Raw genomic sequence first — 18,214 nt, 5'->3', positions numbered from 1 at the left:
CTTCTCAAAATATTTGACATGTTTTACTTGTTTTCTGTGAAAACATTACAATAAGTTATTATAGAATGTATTTTGCCTTCTATTTTTAATGGCATTTTAACGCCTCAGTAAAGAATGCAGCATTGGTTCTGTTTTAACAGCTGTAACATTCACAAAATACATGGTCTTTCTTCAGATTCATAATATGGTTGATGGAAGACATGTAGATATAGGCCTAACGGACAATATGTTGTGAAAAAGAAGCTTATATTACATATAATGCGCATCCAAAAAACGGAAACTTACGGAAAGTGAGCTTGGAGTGCAGTTTGAAAGCATTAGTGGTGGGATGTACATTACAGCGCTGCACTGTGTTATGGACTCAGAAGACTGTGTTTGAGGTGGGCAGTTTGTGCAGGGTGTGAAAAGAGAAGAATTGAGTAAATTGTTCCCAGGAGGAGTAATCCCTTCAAGACATATCCAAACTGTGAAACTTAAGTGTAGAGCCACGGCTGATTGATCAGGGATCAAGGCAGACAGTCATAAAAGCAAGCAGAGGTCCTGCACAGTTATTTTTGAGCATGCTGTAAACAGGGTACTGCCAAATGTAACTATATTGTAGCCTGAATGTTTTCATTTATGCAGGATCAACATATTCTTTCAAGACCATGACATGTAGTTCAGCCATTTAGCCAGGGAAAGAGAGAATACTCTTCTTAAATTCTATAGTGTATCATGCTTCAGGGAAGCAATACTGAAAATGAATGTCTTTGATTTTAATATCAAGATATCCCATGTATAAGTGTTGAATATTTGAGGATTAAAGCTATGTGTAGATAAGATTTGTAACTCAGAGCTGGTAAAGTTCTTTCTTTCTGTCTACAGGAGGTAAGTGCTCAATGTAACTATAGTTCACCACCCCACCGTCATCGTCATCATCGTCGTCATCTTCCTCCTCTAGATACTGACTGTCCCCGTCGGATCCAGCATCCACGTCCATCTTCAGCTTCTTCTTGTTGCTGTTGCGCACTGACGCTTCCAGGGCTTTCTGTTTGCGGTAGAAGTGGGAGAACTTGTTGAAGATGATAGTGATAGGCAGGGACACCACCAGAGTCCCGCCGAGGATGCAGCCGGAGGCGGCCAGCTTGCCCGCTACCGTGACGGGCACCACGTCCCCGTAGCCCACAGTGGTCATGCTAACGGTCCCCCACCACCAGCATGCTGGGATGGTGTCCAGCCCAACGTCCTCCTCATACTCAGCTGTGTAAGCCATGCCTGAGAACACGGACACGCCCACACCCAGGTAAAGCAGCAGGATGCCAACCTCTCTGTAGCTGTGCTGCACAGAGAGACAAGGGGAAGCGAATGTAAGGGTTAAATTCAGTAATATCTATTAGTAGTCTTTATTTCCCTCTAGGCTATACTGTGTATTTGTGTTGAATAAGTCATTGTCAAGGTGATATTCCCGAGATATTTGGGCATTTCAGTCTGCACCAAACATAACAGCAAAACATTCAACATCCAACCCAATAACATTGTCATTAATGAAAAAGTGAGAATTGAATACCAAACAATTTGTATTAGAATGTAGTTTTGTACATACTGATTATTAAATTCATTGTGAAGCATATTATAATAGGTTTCGTTCTCCTCAGATTTTCATTACATACTTTGATTTTCGGCAATAACTAGTACTAGGACATATCATGACCAAGCAGCTCCAGCTGCCACCATGGCAGCCCTGATCTCTTACTGTGGTGTTGCTTAGAGCAGGAGAGTACTGAGAAGGATCGATGTAATGCTCTTCTCCCTTAAGAATTCTACAGGATCAAATTACTACACATTCAGGATGATCCAGGCTTGGATTCCATTAATAATGCAATGTGATACAACGTTGTACATATTACAGTGTAGGCTAGGCATCTGCACATACTAGCTTGTCTCACCCTTAGTGTTGCTCCCAGTGACCGTAGGCCTGTTGAGTGTCTGGCCAGTTTCAGCACTCGGAATATCCTCATAAGTCGGAACACCTGCATCACCTTTCCCAGGTTTCCTAGCTCGGATTCACTGCCCACCACCAAGTCAAAGAGTAGAGTGACATAGATAGGCAACACTGAGATGATGTCAATCATATTGAGTGGCATCATAAAGAACTTCCACCGGTTTGGTGCCAGAAGCATGCGGCTCACCACTTCGAAAGTGAACCAGCAGATGCTGAAGGTCTCTATCGTCTGCATGGTGGGGTCCTCTATTTGCTTCCCACTCTGGTCGTAGACCTGGTACTCTGGGATGCTGTTAATGCACATGGTTGCAATGGAGGTCAGGACCACAGAGATGGACAATAAGCTAAAGAGCTTGCTGGGGATGGAGTAGCCTGGGTTCTCCAGGGTCAGCCATAAGCACCGACGGACATTGCCACATTTCATGTCCTGGAATAGCAAGATGTCTTTGTTGAGGTCTGAGATTTCATCTACAGATGTGTCCACACTGCTTACGTCACTGTCCTCGTCCCAGTTCTTGTGTCGGTTCTCCAGCTTGCGATCATGGTAACGGTAGCTGCAGCAACTGTCCAGGAAGAACTCATTGATGCCCCAGTACTCAATCTCTTGGCAAAATGAGAAAACGCACACCCCCTCCATGATGTGAAGCTTGCCCGTCTGGTAAAAGTGCAGGATGTAAGGGAAGAGACCCGGGTTGCGGTCAAAGTAGAACTCCTTCAGCTGCTCGTCGTAGTCGTCACAGACCTGCAGGATAGCCTCCTCAGACTCGCAGGCCAATAAGCGTCCCAGACGAGTATCGGGGAACTTGCGCAGCGTGCTGGAGAACATGCTGCGCTTCAGCCCTCCAACGTTGATATCCACCAGCATATCTCCTGGGTCCGGGGCCCAGCTAGGTAAGTTGTCCTTCACCATAGTCCCCTTCAAAACAACATAGAAGCACCTCAAATGATGAAATGTGATATTTTGAAGAAAGTCGCCAAAAATAAACCCATTGAAATTTCCCTTTGCACTTCAGAGTTAAGAGATCTACACAAATATTGGTTATAGGACATTTTTACTTCCCAAAAAATTGTGAAGTCAAAGATATCAATGGTTATATCTCTAAGTTATAAAATATAGGTGTATTTCTGCAAGAAAATGGTTGCGATGCAACAGCAGTCGACCTTTGCATACCATAAGGTTTGACTCTCCTACCACCTGTTGTTGGGGCAATAAATATCATCTAATAAGTCGCAGGGCAATCATTTTCTAATACCAATGACCCACTGACATTCTGTCACACATAGGCTGGTAAAACAGACACTGCTATTAAAATATGAATCTGTCAATTTTCAATGTTCATGCGGGAGGCGTCTTCCATCAATTATAAGACTATGGAACAATGATTGGGTTGGCCTCTGATAGGATATGAAGATAACACTTGGTCTTATGCAATGGTGAAGTATGGATGATATCGATGATAGAGATTTCCAACCAAATTTAATATGGTTAGCCGCATCAGTGTACTAGCCTAATCTATTATATTACTCGAAGTTAGAGACATCCTTGAGAAATCCATCCACCACTCACAATTATCGCACGTTTATTTTATCACAATAAAAATAGGGAAAGAAAATTTGCCATTTTCTGTTTTATCAAAGAACTTGCAAACAACTGTTTTATCATTCTCTGCTGTTGCCAACCTCCCTCTGTTTGCCAATGTCTCTAACTGGAAACTGAGTACGTCCGAGATTCAGCAACACATGATTAACAGGAACTTGTTAATGTTAAGTTGCAACTCGAGAATTGATGTAACTGCTCCAGTACTCTGTGCAACCCCTAGCAGACGTTTTTGTCCAAAGCAACTTACAAAGGGAATCAAACCCGGGTCAACTGCTTAGACGGCAGCAATGCTAACCACTATACCACCAACACATAGGACTTCCCCCCATTCATTTTCAATGGGAAATTCAATCAATTAAAAATGAAAACTAAAACAAAATCAGTGGATCAATTAGCTGAGTAGGCTACAAGCACACTACAAAGCATTAGAACCGGCCTGTTTTGACTGCAATGGAATCGATATGGTGAAAACTAGGAGTTGAAGAGGTGCCAAAAATGACCAGAATAATAATAACACTTAGGGAGACCAATATGTGATTGCTTGCTTGTGCAATCACATACCTAAGGGGAAGCACAGTAGGCTATCATTATGACTTAGTCAACATTTTACAGTATTTATTCTTTTCAGTTTTGAAATATAATGTATTTTTACAAAATCTCAAGCTCAAAAAGACCTCAATCTACATTATAGAGAGTCCACAATAGTGTTGATTACATTTCATATTTTAGTAAGGAAACTAAGTAAACAGAGCAAAGCCTAATCAAACCTCTTAATGCAACATAACTTCCTCATGCAACAAGGTATCCAATAATAGACAGAAAGGGGAGTACTCTCTTAATGGTACCACATCTGGGAAAAAGAAACCTCATGTTGAAAGTGAAGCTATCTATAGACTGGATGCAAATGGCGCTACAGCAGAAAGTGCTAAGTGCCCTCTTATTGAGTAATAATTTCATGTAGGTTACATTCTCTTGCCACAGCTGTTGACATACAATATGCACTGAGGGGCACCTGCTTTGTTAGTAGATGCTCCCTAAAATAGACAGCAAGTCCTTCTCTCTGCAATGAAAAACTATGAAATGCTACTGGTACTGTGCTATTTTGCTGCCATACAAACCATCAATTTTGAACACAAACTCTGAAGTAATAAGTTAGTAGGTTGTTCACTATGTATTTAATATTCACCAATTTCACCAACTTTTCTGTTGTTTGGGCTGTGTATGTCTGTCTTTGATGACACTGAGAATCACTAACAAACCTGAGGTAAAATTTTCGTCACTTTCATTATCTTTTGCTAACCTTGACGCACATAAATGTTGCAAAAATGCTCTCCTCTCCAGAGACCTGCCTATATCTGTTAGAGAAGACGAGATGTATCTATAATTGAAGAGAATGAAAGCTCTCAGGTCCACTGTGTTTGAAAAATCAAATACATAAGATACAATTTACAGTGTCTCTGGGTGATGTTAGGAAAAGCATTTGCAATGTCAGCTGTAAGCATGTACCCCAAGCCCAACAATATTCGACACACTTATTCTGATGTATATTCTAATATATATTCTAATATTCTAACATCTAACACACTTATTCCCCCAGATTCAGTGCCAACAAACTTAGAATGGACTCTAAATTGTTTGTTGTCTATACCTTAGGCTACATCTCCTATATGAACGGTTATCATTGATTTACTAAAAAATAACAGTCATTGTACATTGTAAGGACTTACTCTCAAAACTCGAATTATCCTCTTCTTTTTCTTCTCAAACGTCCATCTATGTTCTTGAATTATAGAAGAGCTGTAGGGAGCTGACCCGAATAAATCCTAAGTTTACCGCCATTTCGTGCGTTGTTTTGGGTAAGAACCCACAGGCTATGTATTTACGACTCTAGGAATCTATGAGCCATTGTATCTTTTCATTTAAAATCGCCCCCTACGAAGCTATTACTTTACTGCACAGCAACTAATGTGCTTGCGGTCGGCATATCGTCGGGTGCGCGCTTTGGTTGCTACTAGTGGCTCAGAGAATAAGGGTTCATCGGAATTTTACGTGCGTGTCTGCGAGGGATCGTGTGTAAGTTGTGTCTCAACAGAAAATGATAGTTTGGTATCACAACACCGGCTAAAGCATTTAATTGCAGAATAATAATATTACACATCATATTATAAGCTTAACGATGAATCATTGTTTCGACATTCTTCATTTTTGGCAGACTAGTTTATATGGGCACGATTGTATTGTAAGAGAACAGTTTGATTGGTTCCAATAGAACTTTTGTAAAGAAAGAGGCAGAATAGGGGACAACTGTTGTTGGTACTTAACGTGAAAAGCATGCCAACAAATGGTTAACCATTAAAGACATATTAAATTACAATTCTCTAGATAAACATTTATAAAACACGCAAGTCTTTGATTTGCTAAAATGTGAATGAGAATAGGCTCTAAAATTGTCATTAATAAGATATTCCGATTCCATTCATATGACATTTTATGAAGTGGCCTCTGTTGGCAGGGTTCATGGCATAAGAGGATGTTTAAGAGTATCCAGGTTCTTCCCCCCTTCCCTATTGTAAATGATGCCTCCTGGTGTTCAAAGCAGGTAAACACTTCCATTCAGTCTGCTACCCTACTGTGGTCTTTCACATGAGACATTCCTTCTTGTCATCTTTGTACTGAAATAGGAACGACCTAAACATAACCACCTGATATACGTACACGCCTCAATATATCTGAAAAAAAAAAAACATCCACGGTTGGTTCAATTTTGCAGATTTGATGTGCCCACCACAGACCCTGATGTCGTGCCTGGACTAGACAAAACTGTAACTTTATACTTATTATCATTACAGAAAGAGAAAATGTGGCTCAAATGTGGCTCAATAAAGGTTACGTTGGCTGCACTGTTAGCCAGTTTATTTGCATTTAATTTATTATTTTATTTGCAGTTCCCACGGCTTTCCATTAGCATTGAGGTCACAGAGCAGAACACCTCTAGGTATAAATATAAAACCTACAATTCTCACGACAATTGTATTTGGACAGGGTATCGAAGGGTAATGGTGAAGGTTTGCACCCACATTCCTAAAGGACATTATAAATACCCTGCAGGCAGGAAATACCATCTAACAGTGCTCTCTCAGTAGGCTACAGCCAAGTTAAAGCCATGTTATTAACCCTGAAGGAGCCAGAATGACCAGTGACTCCAGGTATAAACCGAATGAAGCTTAAAGCAACAGTATGTATAATATAGACTACCATGTGAAAATGTACAGCACGTCATTAACAACTATATCACCAGCATCATCATCAGCATACCAGTTAGAATGCAAGCAAGCTTTTATCATCACAAACTGGGGTTTGGCAGGTTTTTTGCACACCTTTAGGTAGCTCCCTAGTTTGATACAAAAACAAACTACTACCTTTATTAGCAGACTGTCACTAAGGATTATGTTGGGACCTGGGAAAGGATGCAAACCAGCATAGGTTAATAAGAAGTCTGGCACTCTGCCAAGGAGAGAAATGCTGATTATGAATTTGGCCATGCATCTCTGACTCGTGGTCACCACCAGAGGGCAGTGTGCGTAATGAGTGAGAGAGCTCTCAAGGTCTCAAGTGCTGTGCATGGAAGTTGTTAGCTTGTGACAGATGATATCATTATATGCATCATTTTTCATCTGATCAGAGACTCGGGAAAGGAGGTGGAGTAGAGTAATCATTTGTATGTGATGATTTGTTGGGATTTTTGGTGTCTGCATTCCGATCCGTAATTATAATATATATAGGGGGTGCATCCCCCCTAATATTCAAATATGCTCAAAATGCCCCCCTCCCCCCAATATATTGAAATAAAAACAAATTTGCTATGCCAGGCAACCACACAATATTGGAAATACATCGTCAATTGAGAATCAAATAACCACCATTATGACATTTTCATATGATTTGATTTTATATTATTTTTGTAAATAATATAATGTTAATATTTTACACCAAATCATATTGCTTTACGTTATTTGGTGCAAAAAACATTGGGTTGACAATATAATGCTATAATACCTGCATAAGCCTGGTAGAAACACACACATGCTGTTTCTAGATGCATATTCATAATACGTTGTGCTTTCATTTCTAAAACATTTGAACACATCCCAACATTATTCCAAATGCAATATACAAGCACAAAAATAATCTTGTTCAAGTTTAGGCTTCAGGTTGGAGAATTAAAAATATGCATTTTGTTTCATGACATGCAACTTTAACCCTTTAATGAACACACCCTCTTGCTAGAACATTTCAGCATCCTTCTCTTCAGTTTGACTTTAACAATGATGGCTTTGCAGGAGGGTTTGACATGTGTTTGGCAAATGTCTGATCCCTAACACTATAAATTAGAGGAGTGAGCAACCTTGGAATAATGTTTGTGTCATGCCTCGACCGGCCAGGAGATGCCGCCAGAACCCACAAGCCCCTGAGATTCGGCCCAGAAAAACCCCGGCACATGTCTCAAGCCCTTGCCAAACGAACTAGGAAACCCCATGCCAGGTGATCAGAGGAATCACCTGTTCCTCGTTTCAGGTGGCTGTTTTAAGCCCCTTGTTTCTGAGCTTCGTTGCTCAGTCATGGGATTTCTACCCGAGGGACAGTCAACTCTTTTATGCTCACCTGCTCCTAGCAAGAACTTGCTCCTGTGATATATTGATCCTTGCTCACCGCAGCTCACGGTCTGTTGGACTTCCTTTGTTTCTGTGATTTTGGATACCTTGTGGACTTTTTGAGTTTGTTGCCTCAAGACGGCGTTTTGTGTTATTTACTGGAAGGACGTCTTTTGTTTACCGTGTGCCATTGAATCCTTTGTTTGTCCTGGAATAAAACCCTCTGTGAGTCCTCCAAACCTTGTCTCCTGCAGTTGTGCATATACAAGATCCTAACAGTTTGTGATCAGGTAACATAGGAATGTTATTTTTGAGCGATGCATTGGGAAAAAACTGATTAAAACAGCATCAGATAAAGGAGTGATATAGGACAACATACAGAGAAGCAGCTGAGCTCCGTGTAATAAAATGGTGTTCTGTGCCTTTTTGGCTGAAGCAGTGTCCCCTTTTGCTGCTCTGGCAGTTTGAAATATCATAAAGTAGGTATAGATCAGCGTCAGCCACACAAATGACATATAAAGGGTTTGCACCACCTTCACTTTTTCTGCATGGTATCTAGTGTTGTATAAGTTAAGGTAGATACAAAAGATTACTGATGAGAAAAAGCCTATAGGCCGTGGCAAGGACAATAATAACAGCAGGTACAAAGCCGACTCCCCAGGTGAGAGCAATGATAATGTAAGTCCTGCGTACTGTGTAGATCTGGGCATGATGGAGAGGTTTGCAGATGGCAATATAACGCTCAATAGCCATACCTGCCAAGATAATTGGTGTGTTTGTGTGTGGTTGAACCAATCACACTCCAAGTATAACACATGGAGGCACTCAAATTTGGATAGGCGTAAGTCAAAACATACAATGTCAGAGAAACATAAATCAGGATCATATCGTTCACTACTAGATTCATGTACAGAATGTATCTTGAGTCACTGTGAAAAACAGAGTTCTTGCAGAAAGTCAAAACTATGATCCCATTGATGCAGTTGATGACAATACCCAGTATAACAATGATAAGGTTTTTCACCAAAGCCTCCTGAAAGTCATCTCTGTTAGTGAGATTCATCACTATGTGCCTCTCCTGTAGTACAGAAAATAACAGCAACATCAGTCCATGAAAAATACTTTATACAGTTTGTCATATGAAAAAGACATGTAGATGCATTTCTTAGGACTTAGAATTATGAATGGGATTATGAAATGGACAGAAGTAATCTTACCTCAACCCAAATAAAGACAAGAGTAGGGCTTCTGTCTGGTAGATTAATATAGACCCCTTGTGGTTGGCTGAAGACAACGGAACTAATGTGGGCGTTTATAATTATTGTTCTCTGAGCACAGTGCCATGGGAAAATGTGACTGTTTCATCATCAATGTATTTGCTTAATTCTTAGTGCTGATCATATTTCTATTGTCTTCCAGGCAATACAAATAATGTTATATGGATAGAGATGTAAGAGACAATGTGAGAAAATAGTTTGATGCCCAAAAACATAATATTGTTTTGCATTTTGATAAGTTATTTAGACATAATGTCGTGTACATGTGAATGTTATTTTATTCATTATTATCAAACCTATTTTTGTGAGTTAATTCATGGAGTGGAATGTAGAATCCAGTAGTGGATCATCAGTCATTTGATTCCTATATGCATTAGGCCGTTATGAAACAATCAGGTTAGATCAACAGTTTTCTGACCGAGCTGACTAAGACCCTGTTTACACGGACACTAGATTGCCTCAATCTGGAGAGAAATGTCTCCGGATCGACCTTTCGTCTACACCAGACCTGGGCAAAGTGCGGCCCGTTGACTGTCCCTGACCGGCCCGCGGAGGTCAATGGTAAATTAGGAATCAAACGTAAATAAATACCTGTACTTATTATACGGCTCTTCAGAATGTTCCAAAAAGTTCCGTTGATTTGAATGGGCCCTCCCAATGTTCGCAGGTCTGTAATTTCTTTATATTCACTGCTGCGAAAAATGTATAACTGCTGTCATTGGCAACGGGTTTTGTGCTTCTAATTCACATCTTTCATATCATTCCGCAAGTAGTCCGGTCATTTTAAGGTAACTGAAAGTCATTGAAACTTGAAGTCAGAAGTTGGGTTGCGTGAAGAACTAAACGGCAACAAAATCATTAAAAATAGGTATTTTGGAGGAATGTCTTTTGTCTATTGTTTTGGCAAGTAACAGTGTAATAAGCGGAATATTTTTTTCCGTAAAAATATATTTATTTATTTCCGTAGGCCTACATTCGTGCGTGTGGGTGTGCCTGCGAGCATTTGCGCTGATAAAAATTGATATTACTATTCATTTGTATATTTATAAAATTGCATTGCAAGATTGCTCTCGTGTGTGTGTGTGTGTGTGTGTGTGCCATGTGTATTGGTCGTCTGGGCACACCTTTAATACTGCAAAGACATGCTCATTTTCAAAATCGTTTTTGTTGGCGTTTTTACTATGCCTGCACCACATTTTTGATAGCCTAAATGTAACATCTACTCTTACCAGTAGCAGTTAATCAAAAACATACAATTTAATGTTTTTTATAAAGAGATACAACTTATATTGAGCAGAATTGAGTTCAGCCTATTGGTCCGGCCCTCCACAACAGTCCCACTATCTCATGTGGCCCCTTGGGGAAATGAATTGCCCACCCCTGGTTTACACGAACAGGGCGGATCCAGAGACTGAATCGGCATACTTTCGAATCGGGGTTCCAAAGTGTGCAGATTCGAATCTTTCCGCGGATTGGTGTTCATCTGCACGCCGATCCGCACACTTTCTAATCTGATGATGTAATTGCCCTACGTGATCGCCTCGCAAACCTCAGCCTGAACCCTTATTAACCCCACTGCATCACTTGATAACAGCAACAACATAAACTAAATGTATATGACGTGGCGCCTTTTTCGTGACTTACATTTTTCTTCCGTGCTTAGTTGTTTGTATTGGGATAGTGTGCTGCTCTACCTACACGTGGATAGTTTATCGTGGTCTTACTTAGCCAGTTGGACGTAATTTTTTAGACCAGCCAGAACAATGGACACGACCAGCATTATTTAATAACTGAATGGGTTGCCATGGCGCAGCGAGTGTGGCAGCTTGTTTTATTAGCTCTCCAGCTAATGGATTCCTATAAACCTTGCAGCTATTAATTAAGACCTTTGTCAGGTTTTTAATGGCACACACGACACACTGGAACACACACGTGCATATATGGAGGCGACACAGGACACACACACACGCAGGTAGGCCTGAGGTTGCGGTGAATTTATTTTCTGCTGTTTCCCATCCTGGACCGTCCTTCCTCAAGGACCTCCCAGGAGCAGTGGGCAGCTTGTAGCGCCCAGGGACCAAGTGAAGTGAACTGTCCATCTTTGGTCAGGGATGGACATGTGTTCTGTTATTTTGCATGTTTTTCTGTTGGGGTGCTTAGTGGAGGAAACCCCTTGTGAACACTGGAAGAACATGCAAACTCCACACAGAAAGGCCCGGGAGATAGCCCACCTGAGCACTGTGCACTCTGGGGAGGACCTGCCCAATATAGCTTTCTAAACGACTGTTCAGAAGAATTTCGAGGCTTGTGTGGCCGAGCCGTCTCAATACCCGTATAGCGTTGGTGGCATAGTGGTTATCGTAGCTGCTTTCTAAGCAGTTGACCAGGGTATGATTCCCGGCAGACGCATGGATCCTTTCTTTACAGAAGTCTCAATTCCCTGTTTCTCGTGTAATTCCATTCATATTTGAAACTTGCATAACTTTTGACTGCTTGGAGATAGAAAGTCCATTCCAGCGCCAGCCGACTCATCTCACTGAGAGCATTCTGTAGAGCGGTAGAGGTCAAATTCCGCAGCGGGCCCAAGATAGGCCAGTTCTTGTGCGCTCCTTCTCAAAGTTTGCTCTTCATGCAGTCAGGATGGCAGAGCGGGCGAAGACGCTGCACGGCACGAACGTGGTTGGCTCTCACCTCCAACATTTCCATCATTTCCCTGGCTGTTCCTTCGGTAGCTGGCTCTCTAGGTTCCAGTGTCTTGGAGGCGTTGGTTCAAATCCCAACGCTGCCATTATAACCAGCTGGCTTTGCTCTCTCCACTCTAACTTCCTCACAGACGAATTTTGATCAGAAGAATTTGACACTCCTGGTAGTGTGGCCGAGCGGTCTAAGGCGCTGGATTTAGGCTCCAGTCTCTCTGGAGGCGTGGGTTCAAATCCCACCACTGCCATTATCTTCTGATACGGGAGGACTACCTCATCATACCTCACCTAAGCCAATGTGAGCGTCCTTACCTGCATGTGCTTCGGGTCTTGGAATTCTTAGCTTGCACTGCCTTGAACAGATCAAATTTGGCCATGCTGTGGGACACAGCTGTTTCCTTTACTTCCAGAGAAGTCTCTCCTTTTTCCTAGATCGCTGCTTTTGTGCTGAAAAAGTAAAGCTAAGCCAGTCAGTTCAACGGCCCGATCTGTACAGCCGGAACCTTTTTATCATATGTGTAGCGTTGGTGGTATAGTGGTGAGCATAGCTGCCTTCCAAGCAGTTGACCCGGGTTCGATTCCCGGCCAATGCAAGCATCAATTCTTTACACAAGTCTACAAGATGTTGGCCTTGGCATTCTGACGTGTTCTCGCATCGCTTCTACTCTGTAGGTTCTCCCCAATGCAGTTGCTCCACCGAAAAAGGCACACGTCACCCCGCTACTCATCGAGCTCCACTGGCTGCCAGTAGCTGCTCGCATTAAGTTCAAGTCACTTATGCTTGCCTACAGAGTGCTTACTGGTTCTGCTCCCACCTACCTAAATGCTCTTGTAAGGGCAAATGTTACACCCAGGACGCTGCGCTCGTCTAGTGAGCGTCGTTTGGCACTGCCGTCCGTGCAAGCACGGCAATCCAGACTATTTTCATTTGTAGTTCCACGTTGGTGGAACGAACTGCCTAGTACTACCAGAGCAGGGGCGTCCCTCTCTACCTTCAAGAAGCTTTTGAAGACCCAACTCTTCAGAGAGCACCTCCCCTCCTAACTGGCACCTGACTAGCGCTTAACTTGCACTTCAGCACTACATTCCTGCACTTCTTTTTCCTCTTTTCTAGGTTGTTGTTTTTCTAATTCTCATGTAAAGTAGTATTTATTGTTACACCATGCTTTTTTATTGCTCTTAGCTTGACTGTTCTCTCCCTTGTACGTCGCTTTGGACAAAAGCGTCTGCTAAATGACTAAATGTAAATGTAAATGTAAATGTGCTGAAAAAGTAAAGCTAAGCCAGTCAGTTCAACGGCCCGATCTGTACAGCCGGAACCTTTTTATCATATGTGTAGCGTTGGTGGTATAGTGGTGAGCATAGCTGCCTTCCAAGCAGTTGACCCGGGTTCGATTCCCGGCCAACGCAAGCATCAATTCTTTACACAAGTCTACAAGATGTTGGCCTCGGCATTCTGACGTGTTCTCGCATCGCTTCTACTCTGTAGGTTCTCCCCAATGCAGTTGCTCAACCTTCTGCTCAGAGCCTTTGTGTATCTCACGGTAGCGTGGCCGAGCGGTCTAAGGCGCTGGATTAAGGCTCCAGTCTCTTCGGAGGCGTGGGTTCAAATCCCACCGCTGCCATTATGACCAGCAGTGCAAATACAGCCCGTCAATATAGTGTTCTCAACGACTGTTCAGAAGAATTTCGAGGCTTGTGTGGCCGAGCCGTCTCAATACCCGTATAGCGTTGGTGGTATAGTGGTTATCGTAGCTGCCTTCTAAGCAGTTGACCAGGGTATGATTCCCGGCAGAAGCCAATGTGAGCGTCCTTACCTGCATGTGCTTCGGGTCTTGGAATTCTTAGCTTGCACTGCCTTGAACAGATCAAATTTGGCCATGCTGTGGGACACAGCTGTTTCCTTTACTTCCATTACCTTTACCTTTACCTTTTTATCATATGTGTAGCGTTGGTGGTATAGTGGTGAGCATAGCTGCCTTCCAAGCAGTTGACCCGCGTTCGATTCCCGGCCAACGCAAGCATCAATTCTTTACACAAGTCTACAAGATGTTGGCCTCGGCATTCTGACGTGTTCTCGCATCGCTTCTACTCTGTAGGTTCTCCCCAATGCAGTTGCTCAACCTTCTGCTCAGAGCCTTTGTGTATCTCACGGTAGCGTGGCCGAGTGGTCTAAGGCGCTGGATTAAGGCTCCAGTCTCTTCGGAGGCGTGGGTTCAAATCCCACCGCTGCCATTATGACCAGCAGTGCAAATACAGCCCGTCAATATAGCTTTCTCAACGACTGTTCAGAAGAATTTCGAGGCTTGTGTGGCCGAGCCGTCTCAATACCCGTATAGCGTTGGTGGTATAGTGGTTATCGTAGCTGCCTTCTAAGCAGTTGACCAGGGTATGATTCCCGGCAGACGCATGGATCCTTTCTTTACAGAAGTCTCAATTCCCTGTTTCTCGTGTAATTCCATTCATATTTGAAACTTGCATAACTTTTGACTGCTTGGAGATAGAAAGTCCATTCCAGCGCCAGCCGACTCATCTCACTGAGAGCATTCTGTAGAGCGGTAGAGGTCAAGCAAATTCCGCAGCGGGCCCAAGATAGGCCAGTTCTTGTGCGCTCCTTCTCAAAGTTTGCTCTTCATGCAGTCAGGATGGCAGAGCGGGCGAAGACGCTGCACGGCACGAACGTGGTTGGCTCTCACCTCCAACATTTCCATCATTTCCCTGGCTGTTCCTTCGGTAGCTGGCTCTCTAGGTTCCAGTGTCTTGGAGGCGTTGGTTCAAATCCCAACGCTGCCATTATAACAAGCTGGCTTTGCTCTCCACTCTAACTTCCTCACAGATGGTTCAGAAGAGTTCGACACTCCTGGTAGTGTGCCCGAGCGGTCTAAGGCACAGGATTTAGGCTCCAGTCTCTCTGAGAGGCGTGGGTTCAAATCCCACCACTGCCATTATCTTCTGATACGGGACCGCAGGTCGCAGTCTCTCTGGAGGCCTTGGTTCGAATCCCACTTCTGACAAGAGCTTCCCTTTATTGTGTTGGCAGACAAAGGACAGCCTGTCTCCTCCAAGATGTCGTTCACGTCCACCTTTCAGATGCACCGGATCAGACTCCTGAACAAACGCATAAACCCGTTATTGTAAGTGAAAAAAACGTCTGAGGAGATTTGCGAGGTGTCTGAGCCAGCTATCTAAAGTTAGCATGCTACTACCCACAAGGTAAACAGCGATGGGTTGGAGCAATCGCCACGTCGCACAGTTGAACATTTTGGGAGGTAAAAGGTGAAGTGTTGCTTTTTGGTTGCACTAAAGGCAACTTGCCCCGTGTGAGGATTGAACTCACGACCTTCAGATTATGCGACTGACACGCTACCTACTGCGCTAACGAGTCTTTGGATGCAACCACAAGGTTATCTACGTGTCTAACGAAAGCCAGGGGGTTGGACTGAAGATCTAAAGGTCCCTGGTTCGATCCCGGGTTTCGGCAGCTCTTTAAGAGTTCGGCTGCAGTTTCACCTGACGCATTTGCAAGGAGCCAGTCAGTATTTCCTCAAAGGACTCAACACCTCCACATGATGCGAGGCCTCATTTTTGGCAGGTTTGGGTCAGTGTACGAGGAGTAAGGATGAAAAGCCCTTTTTGGGTCGTGGCAAGGGCAGAGCAGCACGTATTGGCACCACGCTGTACCTCAGCATCCTTAAAAGCACACGATTCTGGTGGGACTCGAACCCAAAACCTTTGAATGGCTTCTTCCATTGCTCACTAGAAGTCCATTGCGCCACAGAACCCATTTCCGCCACCTTTTATACGCTACTACCAGGGGCGGCTCGTCCATAAGGGCGATTGGGGCGACGCACTGCCTAGGGAAAAAAAAAAAAAAAAACTCCTTATGTATAAACGCAATATCCTTGTAAGTCGCGTAAATGACACGTAAATTTAAATGTAATATTTTTTTTTCTGTCGGATTCTACCACTAGACCGTCTGATCTGTCTCTGTATGTCATTGTCGAATCAGGTAACAGTCGTTCAGTCAGCCTAAAGTCGTGCTTCAAATGGCCCCACCCCTTCTGGGGCGATTTGGGGCGAAATGAAAATCGCCCCAGACCTCTCCCATTGACTCCCATGTTAAATCCATTTTTTTCACAAAACAGAGCTCTCAATGCATTCTCTATGGCTTCCGGGAGGGCTCGCCCCTCCTGGTCTTGTCATAAGTAGTGGACGTAAAAGCCTATACGAACGTCATACAGCTTCGACGGAGGCATATTCTGTCAAGATGGCTGCCCTGTCCAGTGCAATAACTCGATTCGCTCTTTGACAGAAACTCCTTTTTAGTCGGCGTACTAATGAAGATCAATTGACAACAAAACAATTAGGACTTCCTAGACCAAATGTGTCCATTCAACAGGTTTCTACCAAGGGAGGGAAATCCTACATCCAAGAATTGGAACGAAAGAAAATCGCGTGGCTAATGCGGTCTGTATTTCATATACCACTGTCACTTTTCATAGGTTTTACAGTGTGTTTCACAGTTCGCTTCTTGCACTAACACTGAATAATTTTTTATGTGATGACTTATTTTGCTTTTGTAAGCCAATACTTTCAAGATCAGTCAATAAATATTGTTGTTTTTGACTTATGTTACCCCTTCTTTATGATGTTACTGGACATATCATGTGTCCTGTTAAGCTATGTTACATCATACAACATTTGAGACACGTGGATAATGAAAAAGTGGGATAATTTAATGTGGAGCCACATCATGTTTGCTTATGAAGGCTCCTGGATGCAACTTTCTTCTATAGCTTTCCACCTGTAACTTGCTACTCTAGCTATGTAGCAAGAGGGGACATATTACTGTTGTGTGCTGCCAATAGTGGACAAAAAGGTATTGCTGTATGAGTTAATCAGCTAACTTAATGTACTTACTGAATGGGTCGCCTTAATCATTATAAAAAAATTGCCCCCCCTGAGAATTTTTTCAGGAGCCGCCACTGGCTACTACATCCACTGAAACGTAGCTTTTCCCTAATTCTCGTAGACATCCATTGCTTTCACCACGTTCCGTGGCCCTGTGCTCCACAACAACCTTCGATAGCTCAGTTGGTAGAGCGGAGGACTGTAGTTGAATAGACAGACATCCTTAGGTCGCTGCTTCAACTCCGGCTCGAAGGAATAGTTGCCTTTTGCCGGTCTTTCTCGCCATGTTAAGGCCAATGGTGGCCAAAAATGCTACTTCCCTGACCCGCGGCGGTGTGGGTTGATCTATTGCAGTGTTTTTTTTCCCTGAGGATTCTATATGTGGGGCGTGGTTTTAGTATTGTAAACTGATAATACCTTTTGGGGGGAAGGCATGTATCTTGCTTTTGTTTGGACATTGTGTGGGGGCTTTCATGTTAGACATGGTTGGCCATTAGTGGGGTTTATGCCTATCGCCTAGTGGGCTTCTATGTACAGTGAATCTGTGCCTACAGTCCTGTATCCATTCTCCTCGTGGCAAATAAACATTTGTATAACCATTTTTGATTCTGAGTGTTGTCTGTGACCTGAGTGTTGCTGTACAAGGGGGTGTTTTTAATGACAATCTGTGTTAAAACAGCACAATGATAACAATAATAACAGTAATGATAATAATGATGTTGTTGAAAATAATAAACAGGGATGATGCCAATGACAACATTAATAAAAGTAACATTGCATGTTATTAACAAGTCAATACAAATTATAAAAACACTGAAAATGATGGAAAGATCTGCATGCGATGATCCCTTGGCAATGGACATTCTGGTTCTTCAGGTACAGGTATGTGGGAGAAGAAATAAATAATTATTACACATACAGAACACGAATATATGTGTTATGGGCCTCATTTATAAAACGTTGCGTAGAAACCATCCTACATTTGATCTCAGACGTTTTCTGAAATGGTAAGTGTTATTCCCAGAAAACCTACGTACACCCAAAAAACACGTGTACGCCATTCCTGCGTTTATAAATCACAAATGATCGTGGAA

The 18,214-nt window shown here is 42.8% G+C and overlaps 1 protein-coding gene, 7 non-coding genes and 1 pseudogene across 8 annotated transcripts; 7 read left to right on the top strand and 2 right to left on the bottom strand.

Moving 5' to 3' along the window:
- Nucleotides 1–8: 8 nt before the first annotated feature.
- On the bottom strand, nt 9–5,557 carry si:dkey-43k4.5 (potassium voltage-gated channel subfamily S member 2). Its single transcript, XM_012829334.3, has 3 exons — nt 5,309–5,557; nt 1,926–2,897; nt 9–1,318 (listed from the first exon to the last, which is right to left on the bottom strand). Exons 2-3 carry the CDS (start codon nt 2,889–2,891, stop codon nt 830–832), a joined length of 1,455 nt encoding a protein of 484 aa, XP_012684788.1. The 5' UTR covers nt 2,892–2,897; nt 5,309–5,557; the 3' UTR covers nt 9–829.
- Nucleotides 5,558–7,836: 2,279 nt separating this feature from the next.
- On the bottom strand, nt 7,837–9,296 carry LOC116220472 (annotated as a pseudogene).
- A 3,079-nt stretch (nt 9,297–12,375) lies between these two features.
- Nucleotides 12,376–12,457, top strand: trnal-uag. The gene has a single exon. It is a non-coding gene; the product is annotated as a tRNA-Leu (tRNA).
- A 273-nt stretch (nt 12,458–12,730) lies between these two features.
- trnag-ucc lies at nt 12,731–12,802 on the top strand. Its single transcript has one exon. It is a non-coding gene; the product is annotated as a tRNA-Gly (tRNA).
- A 745-nt stretch (nt 12,803–13,547) lies between these two features.
- Nucleotides 13,548–13,619, top strand: trnag-ucc. The gene has a single exon. It is a non-coding gene; the product is annotated as a tRNA-Gly (tRNA).
- Nucleotides 13,620–13,752: 133 nt separating this feature from the next.
- On the top strand, nt 13,753–13,834 carry trnal-aag. The gene has a single exon. It is a non-coding gene; the product is annotated as a tRNA-Leu (tRNA).
- A 323-nt stretch (nt 13,835–14,157) lies between these two features.
- trnag-ucc lies at nt 14,158–14,229 on the top strand. The gene has a single exon. It is a non-coding gene; the product is annotated as a tRNA-Gly (tRNA).
- Nucleotides 14,230–14,362: 133 nt separating this feature from the next.
- On the top strand, nt 14,363–14,444 carry trnal-aag. Its single transcript has one exon. It is a non-coding gene; the product is annotated as a tRNA-Leu (tRNA).
- Nucleotides 14,445–17,288: 2,844 nt separating this feature from the next.
- Nucleotides 17,289–17,375, top strand: trnay-gua. Its single transcript is given in 2 exon segments — nt 17,289–17,325; nt 17,340–17,375. It is a non-coding gene; the product is annotated as a tRNA-Tyr (tRNA).
- Nucleotides 17,376–18,214: the final 839 nt, after the last annotated feature.

The sequence above is a fragment of the Clupea harengus genome, chromosome 5, assembly GCF_900700415.2.
Source record: "Clupea harengus chromosome 5, Ch_v2.0.2, whole genome shotgun sequence".
NCBI classification, from domain to species: Eukaryota; Metazoa; Chordata; class Actinopteri; order Clupeiformes; family Clupeidae; genus Clupea; species Clupea harengus.
This window is presented reverse-complemented; position numbering and strand designations above follow the sequence as displayed.

Coding starts and splice junctions, on each gene's coding strand:
- si:dkey-43k4.5 (XM_012829334.3), bottom strand. CDS start 2,891: ATGGTGAAGGACAACTTACCTAGCTGGGCCCCGGACCCAGGAGATATG. Junction 1,319..1,925: donor CACTGGGAGCAACACTAAGG/GTGAGACAAGCT, acceptor CTCTCTGTGCAG/CACAGCTACAGAGAGGTTGG.